This window comes from Ylistrum balloti, unplaced genomic scaffold (assembly GCF_031769215.1).
Source record: "Ylistrum balloti isolate Yb309-2 unplaced genomic scaffold, AGI_CSIRO_Ybal_v1 Utg370720, whole genome shotgun sequence".
NCBI lineage: Eukaryota > Metazoa > Mollusca > Bivalvia > Pectinida > Pectinidae > Ylistrum > Ylistrum balloti.
This window is the reverse complement of record NW_026782428.1, coordinates 494,960-522,431: the sequence shown is the minus strand read 5'-3', so window position 1 is coordinate 522,431 and position 27,472 is coordinate 494,960. Positions and strand designations below refer to the sequence as shown.

At 39.7% G+C, this 27,472-nt stretch overlaps 1 protein-coding gene across 1 annotated transcript in view; it reads left to right on the top strand.

Annotated features, from left to right (window-relative positions):
• The window catches only part of LOC132557770 (anoctamin-10-like), a 69,489-nt gene that overhangs the window by 19,102 nt on the left and 22,915 nt on the right, over nt 1–27,472 (top strand). Inside the window, exons 6-16 of the mRNA XM_060222296.1 lie at nt 5,640–5,720; nt 6,180–6,274; nt 6,643–6,764; nt 7,052–7,297; nt 7,976–8,012; nt 8,605–8,714; nt 11,530–11,675; nt 11,915–12,119; nt 21,597–21,726; nt 22,551–22,684; nt 26,936–27,016. Of these exons, the coding sequence (XP_060078279.1) occupies nt 5,640–5,720; nt 6,180–6,274; nt 6,643–6,764; nt 7,052–7,297; nt 7,976–8,012; nt 8,605–8,714; nt 11,530–11,675; nt 11,915–12,119; nt 21,597–21,726; nt 22,551–22,684; nt 26,936–27,016 (1,387 nt within the window). The remainder of the gene's footprint in view (nt 1–5,639; nt 5,721–6,179; nt 6,275–6,642; nt 6,765–7,051; nt 7,298–7,975; nt 8,013–8,604; nt 8,715–11,529; nt 11,676–11,914; nt 12,120–21,596; nt 21,727–22,550; nt 22,685–26,935; nt 27,017–27,472) is intronic.

Genomic DNA, 27,472 nt, shown 5'->3' with positions numbered 1-27,472 from the left:
TGTTGACTGTTAGAGTGTAACCCATGTTGACTGTTAGAGTGATACTTTGTTGACTGTTAGAGTGTTGCCCTGTTGACTGTTAGAGTGTTGCCCTGTTGACTGTTAGAGTGATACTTTGTTGACTGTTAGAGTGTTGCCCTGTTGACTGTTAGAGTGTTGATACTTTGACTGTTAGAGTGTTGCTGTTGTGTTAGAGTGATACTGTTGACTGTTAGTGTTGCTTTGTTGACTGTTAGAGTGTTGCCCTGTTGACTGTTAGATTGATACTTTGTTGACTGTTAGAGTGTTGCCCTGTTGACTGATAGATTGATACTTTGTTGACTGTTAGAGTGTTGCCCTGTTGACTGTAAGAGTGATACTTTGTTGACTGTTAGAGTGATACTTTGTTGACTGTTAGAGTGAGTGTTGCCCTGTTGACTGTTAGATTGATACTTTGTTGACTGTTAGAGTGTTGCTCTGTTGACTGTTAGAGTGTTGCCCTGTTGACTGTTAGATTGATACTTTGTTGACTGTTAGAGTAATACTTTGTTGATTGTTAGAGTGATACTTTGTTGACTGTTAGAGTGTTGCCCTGTTGACTGTTAGATTGATACTTTGTTGACTGTTAGAGTGTTGCCCTGTTGACTGTTAGAGTGTTGCCCTGTTGACTGTTAGAGTGATACTTTGTTGACTGTTAGAGTGTAACCCATGTTGACTGTTAGAGTGTTACTTTGTTGACTGTTAGAGTGTTGCCCTGTTGACTGTTAGAGTGATACTTTGTTGACTGTTAGAGTGTTGCTCTGTTGACTGTTAGAGTGTTGCCCTGTTGACTGTTAGATTGATACTTTGTTGACTGTTAGAGTGTTGCCCTGTTGACTGTTAGATTGATACTTTGTTGACTGTTAGAGTGTTGCTCTGTTGACTGTTAGAGTGTTGCCCTGTTGACTGTTAGATTGATACTTTGTTGACTGTTAGAGTGTTGCCCTGTTGACTGTTAGATTGATACTTTGTTGACTGTTAGAGTGTTGCCCTGTTGACTGTTAGATTGATACTTTGTTGACTGTTAGAGTGTTGCCCTGTTGACTGTTAGAGTGATACTTTGTTGACTGTTAGAGTGATACTTTGTTGACTGTTAGAGTAATACTTTGTTGATTGTTAGAGTGATACTTTGTTGACTGTTAGAGTGTTGCCCTGTTGACTGTTAGATTGATACTTTGTTGACTGTTAGAGTAATACTTTGTTGATTGTTAGAGTGATACTTTGTTGACTGTTAGAGTGTTGCCCTGTTGACTGTTAGAGTGATACTTTGTTGACTGTTAGAGTGATACTTTGTTGATTGTTAGAGTGATACTTTGTTGACTGTTAGATTGTTGCCCTGTTGACTGTTAGATTGATACTTTGTTGACTGTTAGAGTGTTGCCCTGTTGACTGTTAGATTGATACTTTGTTGACTGTTAGAGTGTTGCCCTGTTGACTGTTAGATTGATACTTTGTTGACTGTTAGAGTGTTGCTCTGTTGACTGTTAGATTGATACTTTGTTGACTGTTAGAGTGTTGCCCTGTTGACTGTTATAGTGTTGCCCTGTTGACTGTTAGAGTGTTGCCGTGTTGACTGTTAGAGTGTTGACTGTTAGATTGATACTTTGTTGACTGTTAGAGTGTTGCCCTGTTGACTGTTAGATTGATACTTTGTTGACTGTTAGAGTGTTGCCTTTGTTGCCTGTTGACTGTTAGAGTGTTACTTTGTTGACTGTTAGAGTGTTGCCCTGTTAGAGTGTTGTTGACTGTTAGAGTGTTGCTCTGTTGACTGTTAGAGTGTTGCTCTGTTGACTGTTAGAGTGTTGCCCTGTTGACTGTTAGATTGATACTTTGTTGACTGTTAGAGTGTTGCTCTGTTGACTGTTAGAGTGTTGCCCTGTTGACTGTTAGATTGATACTTTGTTGACTGTTAGAGTGTTGCCCTGTTGACCGTTAGAGTGTTGCTCTGTTGACTGTTAGATTGATACTTTGTTGACTGTTAGAGTGTACTTTGTTGACTGTTAGAGTGTTGCCATGTTGACTGTTAGATTGATACTTTGTTGACTGTTAGAGTGTTACCCTGTTGACTGTTAGAGTGTTGCCATGTTGACTGTTAGATTGATACTTTGTTGACTGTTAGAGTGTTGCTCTGTTGACTGTTAGAGTGTTGCCCTGTTGACTGTTAGATTGATACTTTGTTGACTGTTAGAGTTATACTGTTAGAGTGTTACTCTGTTGACTGTTAGATTGATACTTTGTTGACTGTTAGAGTGTTGCCCTGTTGACTGTTAGATTGATACTTTGTTGACTGTTAGAGTGTTGCCCTGTTGACTTTTAGAGTGTTGCCTGTTGACTGTTAGAGTGTTGCCCTGTTGACTGCCCTGTTGACTGTTAGAGTGTTGCCCTGTTGACTGTTAGATTGATACTTTGTTGACTGTTAGAGTGTTGCCCTGTTGACTGTTAGAGTGTTGCTCCGTTGACTGTAAGAGTGATACTTTGTTGACTTTTAGAGTGTTGCCCTGTTGACTGTTTGAGAGTGTTGCCCTGTTGACTGTTAGATTGATACTTTGTTGACTGTTAGAGTGTTACTTTGTTGACTGTTAGAGTGATACTTTGTTGACTGTTAGAGTGTTGCCCTGTTGACTGTTAGATTGATACTTTGTTGACTGTTAGAGTGTTGCCCTGTTGACTGTAAGAGTGATACTTTGTTGACTGTTAGAGTGATACTTTGTTGACTGTTAGAGTGTTGCCCTGTTGACTGTTAGAGTGTTGCCCTGTTGACTGTTAGAGTGTTGCCCTGTTGACTGTTAGAGTGATACTTTGTTGACTGTTAGAGTGTAACCCATGTTGACTGTTAGAGTGATACTTTGTTGACTGTTAGAGTGTTGCCCTGTTGACTGTTAGAGTGATACTTTGTTGACTGTTAGAGTGTTGCCCTGTTGACTGTTAGATGTTGCCCTGTTGACTGTTACTGTTAGTGTTTGTTGACTGTTAGAGTGATACTTTGTTGACTGTTAGCCCTGTTGACTGTTAGAGTGTTACTTTGTTGACTGTTAGAGTGTTGCTTTGTTGACTGTTAGAGTGTTACTTTGTTGACTGTTAGAGTGTTACTTTGTTGACTGTTGACTGTGTTGACTGTTAGACTGTTAGACTGTTAGAGTGTAGTTGACTGTTAGAGTGATACTTTGTGACTGTTAGAGTGTTGTGTTTACTGTTAGAGTGATACTCTGTTGACTGTTAGAGTGTTGCTCTGTTGACTGTAAGAGTGATACTTTGTTGACTTTTAGAGTGTTGCCCTGTTGACTGTTAGAGTGTTGCCCTGTTGACTGGCCTGTTGACTGTTAGAGTGTTGCCCTGTTGACTGTTAGAGTGTTGCTCTGTTGACTGTAAGAGTGATACTTTGTTGACTTTTAGAGTGTTGCCCTGTTGACTGGCCTGTTGACTGTTAGAGTGTTGCCCTGTTGACTGTTAGAGTGTTGCCTGTTAGAGTGTTTCTTTGTTGACTGTTAGAGTTATACTTTGTTGACTGTTAGAGTGATACTTTGTTGACTGTTAGAGTGTTGCCCTGTTGACTGTCAGATTGATACTTTGTTGACTGTTAGAGTGTTGCTTTGTTGACTGTTAGAGTGTTGCCCTGTTGACTGTTAGAGTGATACTTTGTTGACTGTTAGAGTGTTGCCCTGTTGACTGTTAGATTGATACTTTGTTGACTGTTAGAGTGTTGCCCTGTTGACTGTTAGATTGATACTTTGTTGACTGTTAGAGTGTTGCTCTGTTGACTGTTAGAGTGTTGCCCTGTTGACTGTTAGAGTGATACTTTGTTGACTGTTAGAGTGTTGCCCTGTTGACTGTTAGATTGATACTTTGTTGACTGTTAGAGTGTTGCCCTGTTGACTGTTAGAGTGATACTTTGTTACTGAGAGTGTTGCTGTTGACTGTTAGAGTGTTGCTGTTGACTGTTAGAGTGTTTTGTTGACTGTTAGAGTGTTGCTGTTGACTGTTAGAGTGTTGCTTTGTTGACTGTTAGAGTGTTGACTGTTAGAGTGTTGCTCTGTTGACTGTAAGAGTGATACTTTGTTGACTGTTAGAGTGTTGCCCTGTTGACTGTAAGAGTGATACTTTGTTGACTGTTAGAGTGATACTTTGTTGACTGTTAGAGTGTTGCCCTGTTGACTGTTAGAGTGTTGCCCTGTTGGCTGTTAGAGTGTTGCCCTGTTGACTGTTAGAGTGTTGCTCTGTTGACTGTTAGAGTGTTGCCCTGTTGACTGTTAGATTGATACTTTGTTGACTGTTAGAGTAATACTTTGTTGATTGTTAGAGTGATACTTTGTTGACTGTTAGAGTGTTACCCTGTTGACTGTTAGATTGATACTTTGTTGACTGTTAGAGTGTTGCCCTGTTGACTGTTAGAGTGTTGACTGTTAGATTGATACTTTGTTGACTGTTAGAGTGTTGCCCTGTTGACTGTTAGAGTGTTGCCCTGTTGACTGTTAGAGTGTTGCTCTGTTGACTGTTAGAGTGATACTTTGTTGACTGTTAGAGTGTTGCCCTGTTGACTGTTAGATTGATACTTTGTTGACTGTTAGAGTGTTGCCATGTTGACTGTTAGATTGATACTTTGTTGACTGTTAGAGTGTTACCCTGTTGACTGTTAGATTGATACTTTGTTGACTGTTAGAGTGTTGCCCTGTTGACTGTTAGAGTGTTGCCCTGTTGACTGTTAGAGTGATACTTTGTTGACTGTTAGAGTGTAACCCATGTTGACTGTTAGAGTGATACTTTGTTGACTGTTAGAGTAATACTTTGTTGATTGTTAGAGTGATACTTTGTTGACTGTTAGAGTGTTGCCCTGTTGACTGTTAGATTGATACTTTGTTCACCGTCTTAGAGGTGAGATAGGTTCATCTTAACCTGATTAAATTAGTAAACACGAGATTTGCAGAGTGTTTACAACTAAATCATAGATTCCCAAGGATTGAGATCATTCAATTGTTACTGAGACTTCATATCATTGCCCTAACAGAGGAATCCCCTGTCTCAAACCTAGGGGGAGGCAAGAAATCTCACACTATTAAAAATGTTGATTTAAATGTCAAAGGTAAGAGAACCGATTGTCTCCAAAGAGAGTGGTGAACAGCCTTTTAACTATTCCCCTTTTAAAGTGTGCCATTTTTTGTATGTCAAAACTAGTTTCCAGTGGGTTTAAGTGAAAATACTCTGTCATAACAGAACAGGCCTCACTTGTATAAAACATCTCAACTTGAGATTTCCTCAAGTCGAGATTTTCCTCAGCTGATATCTCCTTGAAAACGGCTTGTATAAAATTTTCTCAAGGAACAGGAGGAAGTCATCGGCTAGGATGTCCTGAAATTCCTTGAGGAATTTTCATACAAGATGTTTTCAAGGAGATATTAACTGAGGAAAATGTGGGCTTGAGGAAATCTAAAGTTGAGATGTTTTATACAAATGGGGCCAGAAAATACAACAGACTTGTTTGCCACTATGAAGTTCTTATATTAAGCTCACACAATTTAATTCATATTGTCATGAAATAATCAAAACCAAGTATTGTATTTCTGTATATAATCTCTGTAACAGTTAATCACTACATCATATCTCAATGTTCTGTCTTTTCTCTACAGTATCACAGGCAAGGTTACAACATCACCCTATAACTATGTTACCACGACACTGGCTCCAAACACCACAGCACCACCTGAGGAGTAAGTCCTAACATGATAATGGCATCTTTGTAATGTTTCAAGATAAAAGGTTCTGTTAAAGTCTGTTTAAATATCAATTATATCCTGATTCTTATTGGGTTTATAGGTAATATTCCACTTTGATATAGATTAAAATTCTATGCTTCATTATAAAAATTAGTTTCCCATCGCTAGATGTGATACTAGCAGCTGTATTTACATTGTGAAATATCCATAATTGTCTCCCCTTCCTGGATTGTACTTGCATGGTACATTCTGCAGAGTAGTCTCCCTTGCTGGATTGTGTATATAGTTAAGTTAATGTTATATCTAGTTCTCTCCCTTTCTGGATTATGTTTATGGTATGGATTAATTGTAGAGTAGTCACCCTTGCTTGATTGTACAGAGATTATTGTACATTTTACTTATTAATGACTATAGATACCAACTATTCTTGTTTTCAATTATTACATTATACAGAGTATCCTCCCTTGCTGCAAAGGCCTTGGAAATCATCAAGAGTTCCTTTGACAATGAAGTTACTCCCTATTTCGCCTTGATCATTTGTGTTTGGGGTAAGTTGAAAAAAAAACATTTAAGGAGCGTTTTTTTTATTTATTTTTCTGTACCTATTTTGACATTGGATAGCCATCGGTTACAACATTAAAACTAGTTCCATTAGACATATCTATAGAACAGAGGTAGGCTCAATAAACAGTCCTTTTCTACTACAATCTTTATGGTATTTCTTCTGTATTGAGAAATACACTAGTATTGGTAAACTTTATTGAGAAAGTATCCAACACAAGTTTAAATGCTAGTATTTACAAGTATTTTCAAGATTCGCTGTTGATCCACCTTTTGTGTTCAGTTTTCTGTCCTCAGAGGAAAACAATAGAAATGATTCCAACAGAAGTCACTTGGTTTTATAAATATTTAATAGGTACCTTGTTCCTGGAACTATGGAAGCAGAAGTCAGCACGCTGTGCCTACCTCTGGGATGTACAGGAGTTTGAAGCTAATGAACCGGACAGGCCTGAATTCTTCAGTACAACATTCAAAGAGGTAAACCTTGATTGGCTGTAGCATAACTGATTCAAATTACTGCTATATCATGACTAGTATGTTTGACTTTCTGTATACAAGTGGTGTTTTAATTAACTTGTTGTGTCATCAGACTAAACCATGAATAAATGGTACAGCTATTTCTATTCTCTTGTGATAACAACTGTGTTTGTTTGGGGGGTATAAGTCATTGGTACAGCTATTTCTATTAACTATGTTTAACTACTATTTCTATTCTAACTGTATTAGTTACATGAGTGTGTAAATAATTTGATAATGTACTTTAGGACCCTGTGACGAAAGCCAAAGAGATGTATTTCCCATCCAGGAAGCAGAATATCCGATACCTCATCTCCTTCTCAACACTGATGTTTATGATCCTCATCGTTCTCACTAGTGTTGTCTCCATCATCATCTATCGTGTCATCACTAGTGTGGACTATTGTCCCAATATGGATGCTACCACATGTCTCCTGTTGACCACAGTTGTGTCCTCTGTACTCAACACTATGTCAATCCTCATCCTCGGCAAGGTCAGTTCAGCAGAATACGGCTGTATTTTTGTGAAAATCTTCAAAATGTACGGTTGGAAATATTTGCAAATTGAATTTTTTGCCATTTCTGTGTTTTAGAAATTGAAACCTACAAAAAATCTGAATAATATGATACTTTTTTTTATCCACTAGTATAAAAAAGTGATTTATGCTTGTGAAAATAAACATGATGATACTTAAAGTTACAAGACAGTGTCACCTGTTAACAAGGCACCTGTTGATAATGTAACAATCTGTTTTAGGTTACTCTATTTACACATCTGTTGGATGTCAGAAATGATATGGTTTCACTTAAAATCTGACATGATTATTGATGACAGGATTAATCTTGTCTTTTACTGAGGTGTAGAAGTCATTGTGTTTGGTGGTGGAAGTTTATGTTGGTGTATAAGTATGTGGAACATGGATAGACGGCCTTTATGGATCGGAGTTCAGTTAAATTGTCTTGCTTGATTGGAAAAATGTATATAGGTCTACCCAATACTTACTCGTCATGGTAACTAATGCTAAAATATAGGTACTCGATATAGGTAGATTTTGTTTCCCCATAAGAAGTACACTGTAGAGTTATGTCCTTTAGTTTAGAATAATGCATTGTATACAATAAATTATTTATTGTAATTATTGTCAGCTTAATGTTTTTTTTTATTTTGCCAGGTGTATGATTATATGGCTGTGAAGCTTACTGACTGGGGTGAGTTACATTGTGATAAAATATTGGTAAAATAAGAAGAAATGTTCTGTGGTCTATCATTGTACAGAAAGTGGCTGCTTTGTCACTAAAGTCTGAAACCTTTTATTGACTTTTATTGAACTTATCACCCACTTCTATATATTACCACAGATCTATTTAAATGTCACCCACTTCTTTAAATAACCATAGACCTACTTAAATGTCACCCACTTGGTCAGATTACCATAGACCTACTTAAATGTCACCCACTTGGTAAGATTACCATAGACCTACTTAAATGTCACCCACTTCATAAGATTACCATTGACCTACTTAAATATCACCCACTTCATGAGATTACCACAGACTCTGTATGATGACTGTGTTGTTGTATTTTCAGAAAACCATAGAACATAGACTATATATGATGACGATAGTGTTGTTGTATTTTCAGAAAACCATAGAACATAGACTATGTATGATGATGACTGTGAGGTTGTATTTTCAGAAAACCATAGAACATAGACTATATATGATGAAGACAGTGTTGTTGTATTTTCAGAAAACCATAGAACATAGACTATGTATGATGATTGTGTTGTTGTTTTTTCAGAAAACCATAGAACACAGACGATGTATGATGATGCCTTGATCATAAAACTCTTCGCATTTCAATTTGCTAACAACTACGCATCCAGTTTTTACATTGCCTTCTTCAGAGGGGTGAGTATTACAGCCATATGTGTCTATTTCTGATAGTGTATTTCGCTTCAGTAATAATTACCATAACGTTAGTATGCAAATACAGTACCTACACCCATCTTTGTATCCCAACAACTAAAGATTAAAAGCGTCCTGCCCTCCCTACGATGCATGAGCCATCACGGCAGGAACATAGAGTGATCTCCCTTCCTCTTACCTTTATGGCTGCCGACGAGTGCGGAGGTGTCTGAGCTGAGTGCTTTCTTTATCCTTCTCTTCGTACTGCTATTATTGTCTGAGTATATTGTTACTCCCTTAGTCTGTAAACCCATATCCCAACTTATTTTCGAAGTTATGAGTATTGGCATATGTTTATTTCGGTCATTTTTCCGGCCGTGTTTTCCTCCATGTGTTCGAGTGCATGACCATGTGTCTCACTTTTTGCAGATTTTCGTAAAGTTGTAATTTGTGTTTTGCTGCTTTGTCTGTAGTTTTGTGCGACGATTTTCTTATTGCAGTCTTGCTGTGTGACGTTAGTCTTTGTGCTTTCATTCGTAGTTTTTTGTTTGTTAGAAAACTTCATTGACTTGTTTTTCCATTGTTTATAATTTTCATTGTTTCGACAATGGATAGTGATGGGTTACATTGGGGGTCAGCACATGGGTGTTCCCATTTCTACGGAGAACGGGACCCTTATGATGCCTGTCCCCTTTGCCGGCCTTGCAGTGAGACTTCGCTGTGCGAACTTTGTTTGCACATGGAGTCTATTGCCAAGGTTCCCATGCTTGTCAGGCAAATTAAGTCTTCCTGGAGAACTGTTTTGACATGGTTTGGGGCTTAGCCCTTCCACCTTTGGAGACGTTCGAGAAGGCCAGGGCTCTGGCTCTGACCTTCATCGCTTGGTCGCATGTCCAGGTGCGTTGGTTCCTCAGTTTTCTGGGGTATCTCAACTCCCTGGCAGATGTGGTCCTCCTAGGGACGCTCCACATCAGACCTTTCCAGATGTTCCTCCTGTCCAACTGGGTTCCGTCATCCAGGAAATGAGAGGCCTGGATTCCTCAGAAGAACGCTCTCCGCAGGGTGCCTCTGACCAAGCCTGTCCCCTTTATGACGCTGTTCATGGATGCATCCATGACAGTATCGGCAGCTTACCTTGACGGCCAGTACTGCTTGGGGAAGTGGTCTGGCAAACAGCTCTCGGAGCACATCAGTGTGCTCGAGGTGAGGGCTGTTCTTTTGTATCTGCAGTCCTTTTGGGGGATCCTGCAGTCTGAAGTGATTTGTGTCACTACTGAAAACACTTGTCACGTGTCTGGAGAGACAGGGGGGCACCAGGTGTTATGTCCTGTGTGCTCTCGCGATCCGCATTCATCTTCTCTGTAGAGAGATGCAGTTGACCAGTCAAGCATCTTCATGGCAGGCAGAATGTGTTTGCAGACACTCTCTTCAGGCACTGCCAGCCGGTGTTGACGGAATGGCAGCTGTGTCCCTTGATTTTCAAGGGAATTTGTCAGGTGTGGGACAGACATCTTATAGACCTGTTTGCCACCTCCCTGACGACCAGCTGCCAACCTTCGTCTCTCCGGTCCCAGATCCAAAGGCTTAGGCTGTGACGCCCTTTTTCTGGACTGGGACGAGATGTATGCATATACATTCCCTCCCTTCAATCTGGTGGGCAGGGTGCTACAGAAGTTCTGGGAGCATCACTACCGAGGCAACTTTGGTTTCTGGAGCTCTTGTCGTTTCTGGTGGAGGAGCCCCTGGCTCTCCCCACCAGACTGAATCTCCTTCGCCAGCCTCGGTACAGAACAACACACTCTCGACCAGAGATCCTCCACCTTCACGCATTGAGGCTATCTCTGGAAGCCACGACAAGGCAGGCTTTTCTCGAGAGGTGTCAGATTGCATTACGAGATCAATCAGGACTTTCCTTCTGCCGTCTACCAGTCACTTTGGAAGATCTTCTGTGATTGGTGTGTAAGCAGGAAGGTTGATCCGTTCGAAGCCTCTGTGCAGTTGATTGCGGATTTCCTACTCTCCCTCTTTAGGGACTGCAATCTGGCACCTGGCAATATTGCTGGCTATTGTACAGCTATTGCCAGTGTCCTTACGTTTTATGGCAGGAAAGAGATAGGTTCGTCCTCCTCTCTTTTTGCCCTAATCAGAGGCTTCGCTCTGGATAGATCCAGAGTTCGGCAGCTGGCCCTGACTAGGGCTACTTATGAGCCTCTGGAGTCTGCCTCGTTAAAGTTCATAATTTCAAGGCAGTCTTCCTATTGGCTTTGGCCTCTGGACGTAGGAGGAGTGAGGTCCATGCCTTGTAGTTACTCCCTTCTTGTCTACTTTGGTCCAGACACTTTGGTCACAGACAGTGACTGTGCCTCCTCATTAGCCCTGTGGCATGTCTTTCTGTACGGCGGCACACGGGTACACCTACTCTTACATGGGGAGGTCCCTTCCTACTCTTTGGCACTCTGTTCCCCCTCCCTACTACTTTGGCTGTGCTGTTTTTTTCATGTAATATACCTTATGAAAATTGGTTTTACATGGAAATACCTCAATGCTATCTGTGTTTGACTTCTGTGTTATGAACCTTGTGTATAACCTCTGACCTTTGTTTGTTACCTCCCACAAAGTCCCCCCTTTTCAACCCTGTGATTAACTCTTACCTATATCAGCGTCTTCCTCCATATATGTTTGTAGACCTCTCTGTGTTATACCTCTGTGTATCATTTGTCTCTAAATCCCCTTTTACAACCCTACATGACTTACAATGTATCTTGCTGTGTTTAAAAGTTGACCACGACATGTAATTCTTCTTTAATTTGTGTTGTAGCGATTTGACTATGCTGGTATTCTGGGACTTGGATCAGAGTATCGTGACAGCTGTGAGGGTACATGTATGTCCCAGCTTTCATTTCAGATTCTGACAAACATGCTCCTTAAACCCTTACCGAAGGTGTTCAGTGACATTGTCAAGCCGTAAGTAGCTAGCTTATGTGAAGGAAAATCAAAAGAAACATACACTGTATTAAGATGAGTTAACTTTTATACTTTAAAACATCTTCAAATTTTCAAGAATAATTCAACATATTTACACATTTTATAACTGGAAATGTTTGTCATGTTTTCCAAATACTTTGTTTAGTCTGTTTGAGCTTTATCCTTAATTAAATCATAAATAAACACTATCATCGACAAACCTTTATTTGTTGTTGTAGACTTCTCATCAGGTCATGGAGAAAACGCCCATCCTGTATGCAGGGTGAAAAGCCTGAGCTAACAGATGACCTTGACATTGACGAGCGTGCCCTTCATTATCCAGAGACATTAACGTTCATGGACAAAGAGTTCATGAAGCCTACTCTTGGTGACTTCACTGTAGGAGAGTACACAGAAAAAATCATTCAATATGGGTTCCTTATGGTAAATATATTCATGATGACTTGCAGGTGTTATAATTTATATAAAGACCGATTCATGTTGATAAATTCTGATGCTATACAGAGCTGTTTGCTGGCTCTATACCTTCTAAAATTGTTTCAATCAGGCAATTCTTCATATACCTTTAACTGTTTGTGTTTCTCTGCCCCCAGTGTCTCCCCTCATAATATTATATTTATATACTTACAACTGTTTGCATCTCTTTGCCCCCAGAACCCCCCTCATAATATTATATTTATATACCTACAGCTGTTTGCTGCCTCTTTGCCCCCAGTGTCTCCCCTCATAATATCATATTTATATACTTACAACTGTTTGCTGCCTCTTTGCCCCTGCCTCCCCTCATAATGTTATATTTATATACCTACAGCTGTTTGCTGCCTCTTTGCCCCCAGTGCCTCCCGTCATAATGTTATATTTATATACCTACAGCTGTTTGCTGCCTCTTTGCCTCTGGCTCCCCTCATAATGTTATATTTATATACCTACAACTGTTTGCTGCCTCTTTGCCCCAAGTACCCCCCTAATAATGTTATATTTATATACCTACAGCTGTTTGCTGCCTCTTTGCCCCTGGCTCCCCTCACAATGTTATATTGATATACCTACAGCTGTTTGCTGCCTCTTTGCTCCTGGCTCCCCTCAAAATGTTATATTTATATACCTACAGCTATTTGCTGCCTCTCTGCCCCTGGCTCCCCTAATAATGTTTTATTTATATACCTATAGCTGTTTGCTGCTTCTTTGCCCCCAGTGCCTCCCCTCCTAATGTTATATTTATATACCTACAGCTGTTTGCTTCCTCTTTGCCCCAGGCTCCCCTCATAATGTTATATTTATATACCTACAGCTGTTTGCTGCCTCTTTGCCCCTAGTACCCCCCTCACAATGTTATATTTATATACCTATAGCTGTTTGCTGCCTCTTTGCCCCCAGTGTTTCCCCTCATAATGTTATATTTATATACCTACAGCTGTTTGCTGCCTCTTTGCCCCCACTGCCTCCCCTCATAATGTTATATTTATATACCTACAGCTGTTTGCTGCCTCTTTGCCCCCAGTGCCTCCCCTCATAATGTTATATTTATATACCTACAGCTGTTTGGTGCCTCTTTGCCCCTGGCTCTCCTCATAATGTTATATTTATATACCTACAGTTGTTTGCTGCCTCTTTGCCCCTTGCTCCCCTCATGTTATATTTATATATCTACAGCTGTTTGCTGCCTGTTTGCCCCCAGTGTCTCCCCTCATAATGTTATATTTATATACCTACAGCTGTTTGCTGCCTCTTTGCCCCCAGTACCCCCCTCATAATGTTATATTTATATACCTACAGCCTACAGCTGTTGCATCTCTTTGTCCCCAGTACCTCCCCTCATAATGTTATATTTATATACCTACAGCTGTTTGCTGCCTCTTTGCCCCCAGTACCCCCCTCACAATGTTATATTTATATACCTACAGCTGTTTGCTGCCTCTTTGCCCCTGGCTCCCCTCACAATGTTATATTTATATACCTACAGCTGTTTGCTGCCTCTTTGCCCCCAGTGCCTCCCCTCATAATGTTATATTTATATACCTACAGCTGTTGCTGCCTCTTTGCCCCCAGTAACCCCCTCACAATGTTATATTTATATACCTACAGCTGTTTGCTGCCTCTTTGCCCCTGGCTCCCCTCATAATGTTATATTTATATACCTACAGCTGTTTGCTGCCTCTTTGCCCCTGGCTCCCCTCATAATGTTATATTTATATACCTACAGCTGTTTGCTGCCTCTTTGCCCCCAGTACCCCCCTTAGTATGTTATATTTATATACCTACAGCTGTTTGCTGCCTCTTTGCTCCTGGCTCCCCTCAAAATGTTATATTCATATACCTACAGCTGTTTGCTGCCTCTTTGCCCCTGGCTCCCCTAATAATGTTTTATTTATATACCTATAGCTGTTTGCTGCCTCTTTGCCCCCAGTACCCCCCTCATAATGTTATATTTATATAACTACAGCTGTTCGCATCTCTTTTCCCCCAGTACCCCCCTCACAATGTTATATTTATATACCTACTGCTGTTTGCTGCCTCTTTGCCCCCAGTGTCTCCCCTCATATGATTATATTTATATACCTACAGCTGTTTGCATCTCTTTGCCCCCAGTACCCCCCTCATAATGTTATATTTATATACTTACAACTGTTTGCTGCCTCTTTGCCCCCAGTGTCTCCCCTCATAATATTATATTTATATACTTACATCTGTTTGCATCTCTTTTCCCCCAGTAACCCCCTCATAATATTATATTTATATACCTACAGCTGTTTGATGCCTCTTTGCCCCCAGTGCCCCCCTAATAATGTTATATTTATATACCTACAGCTGTTTGCTGCCTCTTTGCCCCTGCCTCCCCTCATAATGTTATATTGATATACCTACAGCTGTTTGCTGCTTTTTTGCCCCTGGCTCCCCTCATCATGTTATATTTATATACCTACAGCTGTTTGCTTCCTCTTTGCCCCCACTGCCTCCCCTCATAATGTTATATTTATATACTTATAACTGTTTGCTACCTCTCTGTCCCTGGCTCCCCTCATAATGTTATATTTATATATCTACAGCTGTTTGCTGCCTCTTTGCCCCTGGCTCCCCTCATAATGTTATATTTATATACCTACAGTTGTTTGCTGCCTCTTTGCCCCTGGCTCCCTCATGTTATATTTATATACCTACAGCTCTTTGCTGCCTGTTTGCCCCCAGTGTTTCCCCTCATAATGTTATATTTATATACCTACAACTGTTTGCTGCCTCTTTGCCCCCAGTACCCCGCTCATCATGTTATATTTATATACCTACAGCTGTTCGCATCTCTTTGTCCCCAGTACCTCCCCTCATAATGTTATATTTATATATCTACAATCTGTTTGATGCCTCTTTGCCCCCATTGCCCCCCTAATAATGTTATATTTATATACCTACAGCTGTTTGCTGCCTCTTTGCCCCCACTGCCTCCCCTCATAATGTTATTTTGATATAACTACAGCTGTTTGCTGCCTCTTTGCCCCTGCCTCCCTTCACAATGTTATATTAATATACCTACATCTGTTTGCTGCCTCTTTGCTCCTGGCTCCCCTAATAATGTTATATTTATATACCTACAGCTGTTTGCTACCTCTTTGCCCCTGGCTCCCCTCATAATGTTATATTTATATACCTACAGCTGTTTGCTGCCTCTTTGCCCCTAGTACCCCCCTCACAATGTTATATTTATATACCTATAGCTGTTTGCTGCCTCTTTGCCCCCAGTACCTCCCTCACAATGTTATATTTATATTCCTACAGCTGTTTGCTGCCTCTTTGCCCCTGGCTCCCCTCACAATGTTATATTTATATACCTACAGCTGTTTGCTGCCTTTTTGCCCCTGGCTCCCCTCATAATGTTATATTTATATATCTACAGCTGTTTGCTGCCTCTTTGCCCCTGGCTCCCCTCATAATGTTATATTTATATACCTACAGCTGTTTGCTGCCTCTTTGCACCTGGCTCCCTCAAAATGTTATATTTATATACCTACAGCTGTTTGCTGCCTCTTTGCCCCTGGCTCCCTTCACAATGTTATATTGATATACCTACAGCTGTTTGCTGCCTCTTTGCTCCTGGCTCCCCTCATATTGTTATATTTATATACCTACAGCTGTTTGCTGCCTGTTTGCCCCCAGTGTTTCCCCTCATAATGTTATATTTATATACCTACAACTGTTTGCTGCCTCTTTGCCCCCAGTACCCCACTCATAATGTTATATTTATATACCTACAGCTGTTCGCATCTCTTTGTCCCCAGTGCCTCCCCTTATAATGTTATATTTATATACCTACAGCTGTTTGCTGCCTCTCTGCCCCTGGCTTCCCTCATAATGTTATATTTGTATACCTACAGCTGTTTGCTGCATCTTTGTCCCCAGTGCCTCCTTTCATAATGTTATATTTATATACCTACAGCTGTTTGATGCCTCTTTGCCCCCAGTGCCCCCCTAATAATGTGATATTTATATACCTACAGCTGTTTGCTGCCTCTTTGTCTCCAGTGCCTCCCCTCATAATGTTATATTTATATACCTACAGCTGTTTGCTGCCTCTTTGCCCCCACTGCCTCCCTTCATAATGTTATATTTATATACCTACAGCTGTTTGCTGCCTCTCTGCCCCTTTGCTCCCCTCATAATGTTATATTTATATACCTACAACTGTTTGCTGCCTCTTTGCCCCCAGTACCCCCCTCATAATGTTATATTTATATACCTACAGCTGTTTGCTGCCTCTTTGCCCCTGGCTCCCCTCATAATGTTATATTTATATACCTACAGCTGTTTGCTGCCTCTTTGCCCCTGGCTCCCCTCATAATGTTATATTTATATACCTACAGCTGTTTGCTGCCTCTTTGCCCCAGGCTCCCCTCATAATGTTATATTGATATACCTACAGCTGTTTGCTACCTCTTTGCCCCTGGCTCCCCTCATAATGTTATATTTATATACCTACAGCTGTTTGCTGCCTCTTTGCCCCCATTACCCCCCTTGCAATGTTATATTTATATACCTACAGCTGTTTGCTGCCTCTTTGCCTCTGGCTCCCCTCACAATGTTATATTTATATACCTACAGCTGTTTGCTGCCTCTTTGCCCCTGCCTCCCCTCATAATGTTATATTTATATACCTACAGCTGTTTGCTGCCTCTTTGCCCCTGGCTCCCCTCATAATGTTATATTTATATACCTACAGCTGTTTGCTGCCTCTTTGCCTCTGGCTCCCCTCACAATGTTATATTTATATACCTACAGCTGTTTGCTGCCTCTTTGCCTCTGGCTCCCCTCATAATGTTATATTTATATACTTACAACTGTTTGCTGCCTCTTTACCCCCAGTGCCTCCCCTCATAATGTTATATTTATATACCTACAGCTGTTTGCTGCCTCTTTGCCCCTGGCTCCCCTCATAATGTTATATTTATATACTTACAGCTGTTTGCTGCCTCTTTGCCCCTGGCTCCCCTCATAATGTTATATTTATATACCTACAGCTGTTTGCTGCCTCTCTGCCACTGGCTTCCCTCATAATGTTATATTTGTATACCTACAGCTGTTTGCTGCCTCTTTGCCCCTAGTACCCCCCTCACAATGTTATATTTATATACCTATAGCTGTTTGCTGCCTCTTTGCCCCTGGCTCCCCTCATAATGTTATATTTATATACCTACAGCTGTTTGATGCCTCTTTGCCCCCAGTGCCCCCCCGACATAATGTTATATTTATATACCTACAGCTGTTTGCTGCCTCTTTGCCCCTGTGCCCCCCCCCTGCTCCCCTCATAATGTTATATTTATATATCTACAGCTGTTTGCTGCCTCTTTGCCCCTGGCTCCCCTCATAATGTTATATTTATATACCTACAGCTGTTTGCTGCCTCTTTGCCCCTGGCTCCCCTCATAATGTTATATTTATATACCTACAGCTGTTTGCTGCCTCTTTGCCCCTGGCTCCCCTCATAATGTTATATTTATATACCTACAGCTGTTTGCTGCCTCTTTGCCCCTGGCTCCCCTTATAATGTTATATTTATATACCTACAGCTGTTTGATGCTTTTTTGCCCCCAGTGCCCCCCTAATAATGTTATATTTATATACCTACAGGTGTTTGCTGCCTCTTTGACCCCAGTGCCTCCCCTCATAATGTTATATTTATATACCTACAGCTGTTTGCTACCTCTTTACCCCCAGTGCCTCCCCTCATAATGTTATATTTATATACCTACAACTGTTTGCTGCCTCTTTGCCCCCAGTACCCCACTCATAATGTTATATTTATATACCTACAGCTGTTTGCTGCCTGTTTGCCCCCAGTGTTTCCCCTCATAATGTTATATTTATATACCTACAGCTGTTCGCATCTCTTTGTCCCCAGTGCCTCCCCTTATAATGTTATATTTATATACCTACAGCTGTTTGCTGCCTCTTTGCCCCTGGCTCTCCTCATAATGTTATATTTATATACCTACAGTTGTTTGCTGCCTCTTTGCCCCTGGCTCCCCTCATGTTATATTTATATACCTACAGCTGTTTGCTGCCTCTTTGCCCCCAGTGCTTCCCCTCATAATGTTATATTTATATACCTACAGCTGTTTGCTGCCTCTTTGCCCCCAGTGCCTCCCCTCATAATGTTATATTTATATACCTACAGCTGTTTGCTGCCTCTTTGTCTCCAGTGCCTCCCCTCATAATGTTGTATTTATATACCTACAGCTGTTTGCTGCCTCTTTTTCCCAGGCTCCCCTCATAATGTTATATTGATATACCTACAGCTGTTTGCTACCTCTTTGCCCCTGGCTCCCCTCATAATGTTATATTTATATATCTACAGCTGTTTGCTGCCTCTTTGCCCCTGGCTCCCCTCATAATGTTATATTTATATACCTACAACTGTTTGCTGCCTCTTTGCCCCCAGTACCCCCCTCATAATGTTATATTTATATACCTACAGCTGTTTGCTGCCTCTTTGCCCCTGGCTCCCCTCATAATGTTATATTTATATACCTACAGCTGTTTGCTGCCTCTTTGCCCCTGGCTCCCCTCATAATGTTATATTTATATACCTACAGCTGTTTGCTGCCTCTTTGCCCCTGGCTCCCCTCATAATGTTATATTTATATACCTACAGCTGTTTGCTGCCTCTTTGCCCCCAGTGCCTCCCCTCATAATGTTATATTTATATACCTACAGCTGTTTGCTGCCTCTTTGCCCCCAGTGCCTCCCCTCATAATGTTATATTTATATACCTACAGCTGTTTGCTGCCTCTTTGCCCCCAGGACCCCCCTCATAATGTTATATTTATATACCTACAGCTGTTTGCTGCCTCTTTGTCATAATGTTATATTTATATACCTACAGCTGTTTGCTGCCTCTTTGCCCCTGTGCTCCCCTCATAATGTTATATTTATATACCTACAGCTGTTTGCTGCCTCTTTGCCCCCAGTGAAAAATGTTATATTTATATACATAATGTTATATTTATGTTATATATACCTATAGCTGTTTGCTGCCTCTTTGCCCCTGGCTCTCCTCATATTGTTATATTTATATACCTACAGTTGTTTGCTGCCTCTTTGCCCCTGGCTCCCCTCATGTTATATTTATATACCTACAACTGTTTGCTGCCTCTCTGCCACTGGCTTCCCTCATAATGTTATATTTGTATACCTACAGCTGTTTGCTGCCTCTTTGCCCCTGGCTCCCCTCACAATGTTATATTTATATACCTACAGCTGTTTGCTGCCTCTTTGCCCCCAGTACCCCCCTCATAATGTTATATTTATATACCTACAGCTGTTTGCTGCCTCTTTGCCCCCAGTGCTCCCCTCATAATGTTATATTTATATACCTACAGCTGTTTGCTGCCTCTTTGCCCCTGGCCCCCAGTTATATTTATATAATACAGCTGTTTGCTGCCCTTTGCCCCTGGCTCCCCTCATAATGTTATATATATACCTATATACCTACATATTTATATACCTACAGCTGTTTGCTGCCTCTTTGCCCCTGTGCTCCCCTCATAATGTTATATTTATATACCTACAGCTGTTTGCTGCCTCTTTGCCCCCAGTGCTCCCCTCATAATGTTATATTTATATACCTACAGACTTTTATTTTTTTGTTGTTTTCATCTACAGCTGTTTGCTGCCTCTTTGCCTCTGGCTCCCCTCATAATGTTATATTTATATACCTACAGCTGTTGCTGCCTCTTTGCCCCCAGTAACCCCCTCACAATGTTATATTTATATACTTACAGTTCTTTGCTGCCTCTTTGCCCCTGCCTCCCCTCATAATGTTATATTTATATACCTACAGCTGTTTGCTGCCTCTTTGCCCCCAGTACCCCCCTCACAATGTTATATTTATATACCTACAGCTGTTTGCTGCCTCTTTGCCCCTGGCTCCCCTCATAATGTTATATTTATATATCTACAGTTGGCTGTTTGCTGCCTCCCCTCTTTGCCCCCAGTGTTATATTTATATACCCCCCTCATAATGTTATATTTATATACCTACAACTGTTTGCTGCCTCTTTGCCCCCAGTACCCCCCTCATAATGTTATATTTATATACCTATCGCTGTTTGCTGCCTCTTTGCCCCTGGCTCTCCTCATATTGTTATATTTATATACCTACAGTTGTTTGCTGCCTCTTTGCCCCTGGCTCCCCTCATAATGTTATATTTATATACCTACAGCTGTTGCTGCCTCTTTGCCCCCAGTAACCCCCTCACAATGTTATATTTATATACCTATAGCTGTTTGCTGCCTCTTTGCCCCTGGCTTCTCTCATAATGTTATATTTATATACCTACAGCTGTTTGCTGCCTTTTTGCCCCTGGCTCCCCTCATAATGTTATATTTATATATCTACAGCTGTTTGCTGCCTCTTTGCCCCTGGCTCCCCTCATAATGTTATATTTATATACCTACAGCTGTTTGCTGCCTCTTTGCCCCTGGCTCCCTCAAAATGTTATATTTATATACCTACAGCTGTTTGCTGCCTCTTTGCCCCAGGCTCCCTTCACAATGTTATATTTATATACCTACAGCTGTTTGCTGCCTCTTTGCTCCTGGCTCCCCTCATATTGTTATATTTATATACCTACAGCTCTTTGCTGCCTCTTTGCCCCCAGTGTTTCCCCTCATAATGTTATATTTATATACCTACAACTGTTTGCTGCCTCTTTGCCCCTGGATCCCCTCATAATGTTATATTTATATACCTACAGCTGTTGCTGCCTCTTTTCCCCCAGTACCCCCCTCACAATGTTATATATATATACTTACAGCTCTTTGCTGCCTCTTTGCCCCTGTCTCCCCTCATAATGTTATATTTATATACCTACAACTGTTTGCTGCCTCTTTGCCCCTGGATCCCCTCATAATGTTATATTTATATACCTACAGCTGTTGCTGCCTCTTTTCCCCCCAGTACCCCCCTCACAATGTTATATATATATACTTACAGCTCTTTGCTGCCTCTTTGCCCCTGTCTCCCCTCATAATGTTATATTTTTATACCTACAGCTGTTTGCTGCCTCTTTGCCCCTAGTACCCCCCTCACAATGTTATGTTGATATACCTGTAGCTGTTTGCTGCCTCTTTGCCCCCAGTACGCCCCTCACAATGTTATATTTATATACCTACAGCTGTTTGCTGCCTCTTTGCCCCTGGATCCCCTCACAATGTTATATTTCTATACCTACAGCTGTTTGCTGCCTTTTTGCCACTGGCTCCCCTCATAATGTTATATTTATATACCTACAGCTCTTTGCTGCCTCTTTGCCCCCAGTACCCCCCTCACAATGTTATATTTATATACCCACAACTGTTTGCTGCCTCTTTGCTCCTGGCTCCCCTCACAATGTTATATTTATATACCTACAGCTGTTTGCTGCCTCTTTGCCCCTGGCTCCCCTCATTGCTCTGTTGACTCTGGTAATCGATATTCGTGTGGATGCTAAGCGGATGTTATGGTGGTATCGTCGACCAATAGCCATGGTGGCACAAGATATCGGTACAGTATACTTATCAGTTGTTGCACTAAAGTGATGGTCAATACATTTCTTTGTCTATATTGCATTGTTTACATAGATATAAATATGTATATTTATGGTTCAGCCAATGTGTGCAATATCTGCTACAGTCTGATTGGCTATCATCCTGTCTTTTGTGGCTAGGTGACAACAGCAAAATGTTATAATATCTTAAGATAACATCTTCTGAATTTTGAAATGCCATGAATCATGATTAACATCTTCTGAATTTTGAAATGCCATGAATCATGATTTAATACTTGACCATTAAGGGGCTGGGATAAAGGGTAATGACATTGTTCAGATGAAACATATATATATATGACATTAACATATGTTTTATTCTTCTATTCATTAGCTGTAGAATAGGTGAGAGACCAAGGCCATTAGATTGTACACTTGAAAAAAACAAGTTAATAAGGATAATATCACAAGATTCTGGTGTCTGATGTTATTCATGAAATGTTTGAATTTGTTTTCATTGTGATACAGATATCACAGTCCATGTGCTTCTTTGATCTTTAGACCAGGAAATCTCAAACAGTTCTTGATCATTACTGGAATTTTCTGTCCTAGATTCTCACTCCAGTGGTACCTTTATATATGATTTTTCTTTCAAGTGACATTGTAATTAAAATATCAAGATGCATTTCTGATTCTTAGCTTACATGGGAAATGTATGTAATTGAATCGAATAAAAGAATTGGAATTCCAACTTCTTTAGTGAAGAGATTGTACCAATCAATGAAGTACAGGCAATGGTAATTATGTCAGGGTCATAACTAATGTTTGGTTTATCTTGTAGGAACCTGGTTTACCATTCTCCAAGTTGTGAATGTATGTGGTGTGGTATCTAATGGGTTCATAATCGCTTTCACCTCAAGTTGGGGACAGCAGTACGACATTGTTACACAACTCTGGATTGCCATTGGCTTTGAGGTAATGTTTACCGAGCGTAAATTAGCTTTGCATATACTACATAGCACTAACAACGTAATACACATTTATGTGGAGACTTATTAATCTGTTTGTGACATCAAGTGTAGTTTATGATACAAGTGTAAGGTGTGACACAGGTGTAATAATAGAATACAGTGAAGTTGTGACACAGGTGTAACAATAGAATACAGTAAAGGTGTGACACAGGTGTAACAATATAATACAGTAAAGGTGTAACACAGGTGTAACAATAGAATACAGTAAAGGTGTGACACAGGTGTAACAATATAATACAGTAAAGGTGTGAAACAGGTGTAACACAGGTGTAACAATAGAATACAGTAAAGGTGTGACATAGGTGTAACAATATAATACAGTAAAGGTGTGACACAGGTGTAACAATAGAATACAGTAAAGGTGTGACACAGGTGTAACAATATAATACAGTAAAGGTGTGAAACAGGTGTGACACAGGTGTAACAATAGAATACAGTAAAGGTGTGACACAGGTGTAACAATATAATACAGTAAAGGTGTGAAACAGGTGTAACACAGGTGTAACAATAGAATACAGTAAAGGTGTGACATAGGTGTAACAATAGAATACAGAAAAGGTGTGACACAGGTGTAATAATAGAATACAGTAAAAGATGTGACACAGGTGTAACAATATAATACAGTAAAGGTGTGAAACAGGTGTGACACAGGTGTAACAATAGAAAACAGTAAAGGTGTGACACAGGTGTAACAATATTATACAGTAAAGGTGTGAAACAGGTGTAACACAGGTGTAACAATAGAATACAGTAAAGGTGTGACATAGGTGTAACAATAGAATACAGTAAAGGTGTGACACAGGTGTAATAATAGAATACAGTAAAAGGTGTGACATAGGTGTAACAATAGAATACAGTAAAGGTGTGACACAGGTGTAACAATAGAATACAGCAAAGGTGTGACACAGGTGTAACAATAGAATACAGTAAAGGTGTGAAACAGGTGTAACACAGGTGTAACAATAGAATACAGTAAAAGGTGTGACATAGGTGTAACAATAGAATACAGTAAAAGGTGTGACATAGGTGTAACAATAGAATGCAGTAAAGGTGTGACACAGGTGTAACAATAGAATACAGTAAAGGTGTGACACAGGTGTAACAATAGAATACAGTAAAAGGTGTGACATAGGTGTTACAATAGAATACAGTAAAGGTGTGACACAGGTGTAACAATATAATACAGTAAAGGTGTGACATAGGTGTAACAATAGAATACAGTAAAGGTGTGACACAGGTGTAACAATAGAATACAGTAAAGGTGTGACACAGGTGTAACAATATAATACAGTAAAGGTGTGAAACAGGTGTGACACAGGTGTAACAATATTATACAGTAAAGGTGTGAAACAGGTGTAACACAGGTGTAACAATAGAATACAGTAAAAGGTGTGACATAGGTGTAACAATAGAATACAGTAAAGGTGTGACACAGGTGTAACAATAGAATACAGTAAAGGTGTGACACAGGTGTAACAATATAATACAGTAAAGGTGTGAAACAGGTGTGACACAGGTGTAACAATATTATACAGTAAAGGTGTGAAACAGGTGTAACACAGGTGTAACAATAGAATACAGTAAAGGTGTGACATAGGTGTAACAATAGAATACAGTAAAGGTGTGACACAGATGTAACAATAGAATACAGTAAAAGGTGTGACATAGGTGTAACAATAGAATACAGTAAAGGTGTGACACAGGTGTAACAATAGAATACAGTAAAAGATGTGACATAGGTGTAACAATAGAATACAGTAAAATGTGTGACATAGGTGTAACAATAGAATACAGTAAAGGTGTGACACAGGTGTAACAATAGAATACAGTAAAAGGTGTGACATAGGTGTAACAATAGAATACAGCAAAGGTGTGACACAGGTGTAACAATAGAATACAGTAAAGGTGTGAAACAGGTGTAACACAGGTGTAACAATAGAATACAGTAAAAGGTGTGACATAGGTGTAACAATAGAATACAGTAAAAGGTGTGACATAGGTGTAAAGATAGAATACAGTAAAGGTGTGACACAGGTGTAACAATAGAATACAGTAAAGGTGTGACACAGGTGTAACAATAGAATACAGTAAAAGGTGTGACATAGGTGTTACAATAGAATACAGTAAAGGTGTGACACAGGTGTAACAATATAATACAGTAAAGGTGTGACATAGGTGTAACAATAGAATACAGTAAAGGTGTGACACAGGTGTAACAATAGAATACAGTAAAGGTGTGACACAGGTGTAACAATATAATACAGTAAAGGTGTGAAACAGGTGTGACACAGGTGTAACAATATTATACAGTTAAGGTGTGAAACAGGTGTAACACAGGTGTAACAATAGAATACAGTAAAGGTGTGACATAGGTGTAACAATAGAATACAGTAAAGGTGTGACACAGGTGTAACAATAGAATACAGTAAAAGGTGTGACATAGGTGTAACAATAGAATACAGTAAAGGTGTGACACAGGTGTAACAATAGAATACAGTAAAAGGTGTGACATAGGTGTAACAATAGAATACAGTAAAAGGTGTGACATAGGTGTAACAATAGAATACAGTAAAGGTGTGACACAGGTGTAACAATAGAATACAGTAAAAGGTGTGACATAGGTGTAACAATAGAATACAGTAAAAGGTGTGACATAGGTGTAACAATAGAATACAGTAAAGGTGTGACATAGGTGTAACAATAGAATACAGTAAAGGTATGACACAGGTGTAACAATAGAATACAGTAAAAGGTGTGACATAGGTGTAACAATAGAATACAGTAAAGGTGTGACACAGGTGTAACAATAGAATACAGTAAAGGTGTGACACAGGTGTAACAATATAATACAGTAAAGGTGTGAAACAGGTGTGACACAGGTGTAACAATATTATACAGTTAAGGTGTGAAACAGGTGTAACACAGGTGTAACAATAGAATACAGTAAAGGTGTGACATAGGTGTAACAATAGAATACAGTAAAGGTGTGACACAGGTGTAACAATAGAATACAGTAAAAGGTGTGACATAGGTGTAACAATAGAATACAGTAAAGGTGTGACACAGGTGTAACAATAGAATACAGTAAAAGGTGTGACATAGGTGTAACAATAGAATACAGTAAAAGGTGTGACATAGGTGTAACAATAGAATACAGTAAAGGTGTGACACAGGTGTAACAATAGAATACAGTAAAAGGTGTGACATAGGTGTAACAATAGAATACAGTAAAAGGTGTGACATAGGTGTAACAATAGAATACAGTAAAGGTGTGACATAGGTGTAACAATAGAATACAGTAAAGGTATGACACAGGTGTAACAATAGAATACAGTAAAAGGTGTGACATAGGTGTAACAATAGAATACAGTAAAGGTGTGACACAGGTGTAACAATAGAATACAGTAAAGGTGTGACACAGGTGTAACAATAGAATACAGTAAAAGGTGTGACATAGGTGTAACAATAGAATACAGTAAAGGTGTGACATAGGTGTAACAATATAATACAGTAAAGGTGTGACATAGGTGTAACAATAGAATACAGTAAAAGGTGTGACATAGGTGTAACAATAGAATACAGTAAAGGTGTGACTTAGGTGTAACAATAGAATACAGTAAAAGGTGTGACACAGGTGTAACAATAGAATACAGTAAAATGTGTGACATAGGTGTAACAATAGAATACAGTAAAAGGTGTGACATAGGTGTAACAATAGAATACAGTAAAGGTGTGACATAGGTGTAACAGTAGAATACAGTAAAGGTATGACACAGGTGTAACAATAGAATACAGTAAAAGGTGTGACATAGGTGTAACAATAGAATACAGTAAAGGTGTGACACAGGTGTAACAATAGAATACAGTAAAAGGTGTGACACAGGTGTAACAATAGAATACAGTAAAGGTGTGACACAGGTGTAAGAATAGAATACAGTAAAAGGTGTGACATAGGTGTATAAATAGAATACAGTAAAGGTGTGACACAGGTGTAACAATAGAATACAGTAAAGGTGTGACACAGGTGTAACAATAGAATACAGTAAAGTTGTGACACAAGTGTAACAATAGAATACAGTAAAGGTGTGACACAGGTGTAACAATATAATACAGTAATCATGTTATCAAAATCCATACTCAGTTATCTCTCAATGGTGTTGTAATATGATAGATAAATGTTTCTGTCTGATTTCAGCATATAGTATTTGCCATCAAATTTTTGTTGGCGTATTTCATTCCTGATGTTCCTGATGATGTGGCCCTCATGATGAGAAAGGTAAGTGATGAATCCTTCAGTGTTCCCAGCCAGTCAATATATTGTACAGTAAGCCCCCTGTATCTGATATATTAGGCATGTTTGTTCATAGTAAAAGCAGGTAGACAAGCTATTTATTGTAAGCATTAGAAAACTCAATCAGTATTAATAGTGGTAAGATATCAGCAAGCATTTGTTGTAGTGGCTTTACAAGTTAACCCAGATCATCATTAAATGGCAAGCTTGTAGATAAAACTAATACAAAAAAATTTCTTCACTTCTAGAAAAAAAATGGCTGATTGCTGAGTTGATTTACTGTCTCTAAATCTACATCAAATTTATCAGTGAAATATCATAAAATTTACTTTTGTAGATAGATGTTGTCGTTGACCATTAAGATTTGATTGTCAGCTTTGTTCTTTTTTATTGCCTTAAATTGTTGTTGTAATTGGATGTCAAATGAAAGTGCATCATCTC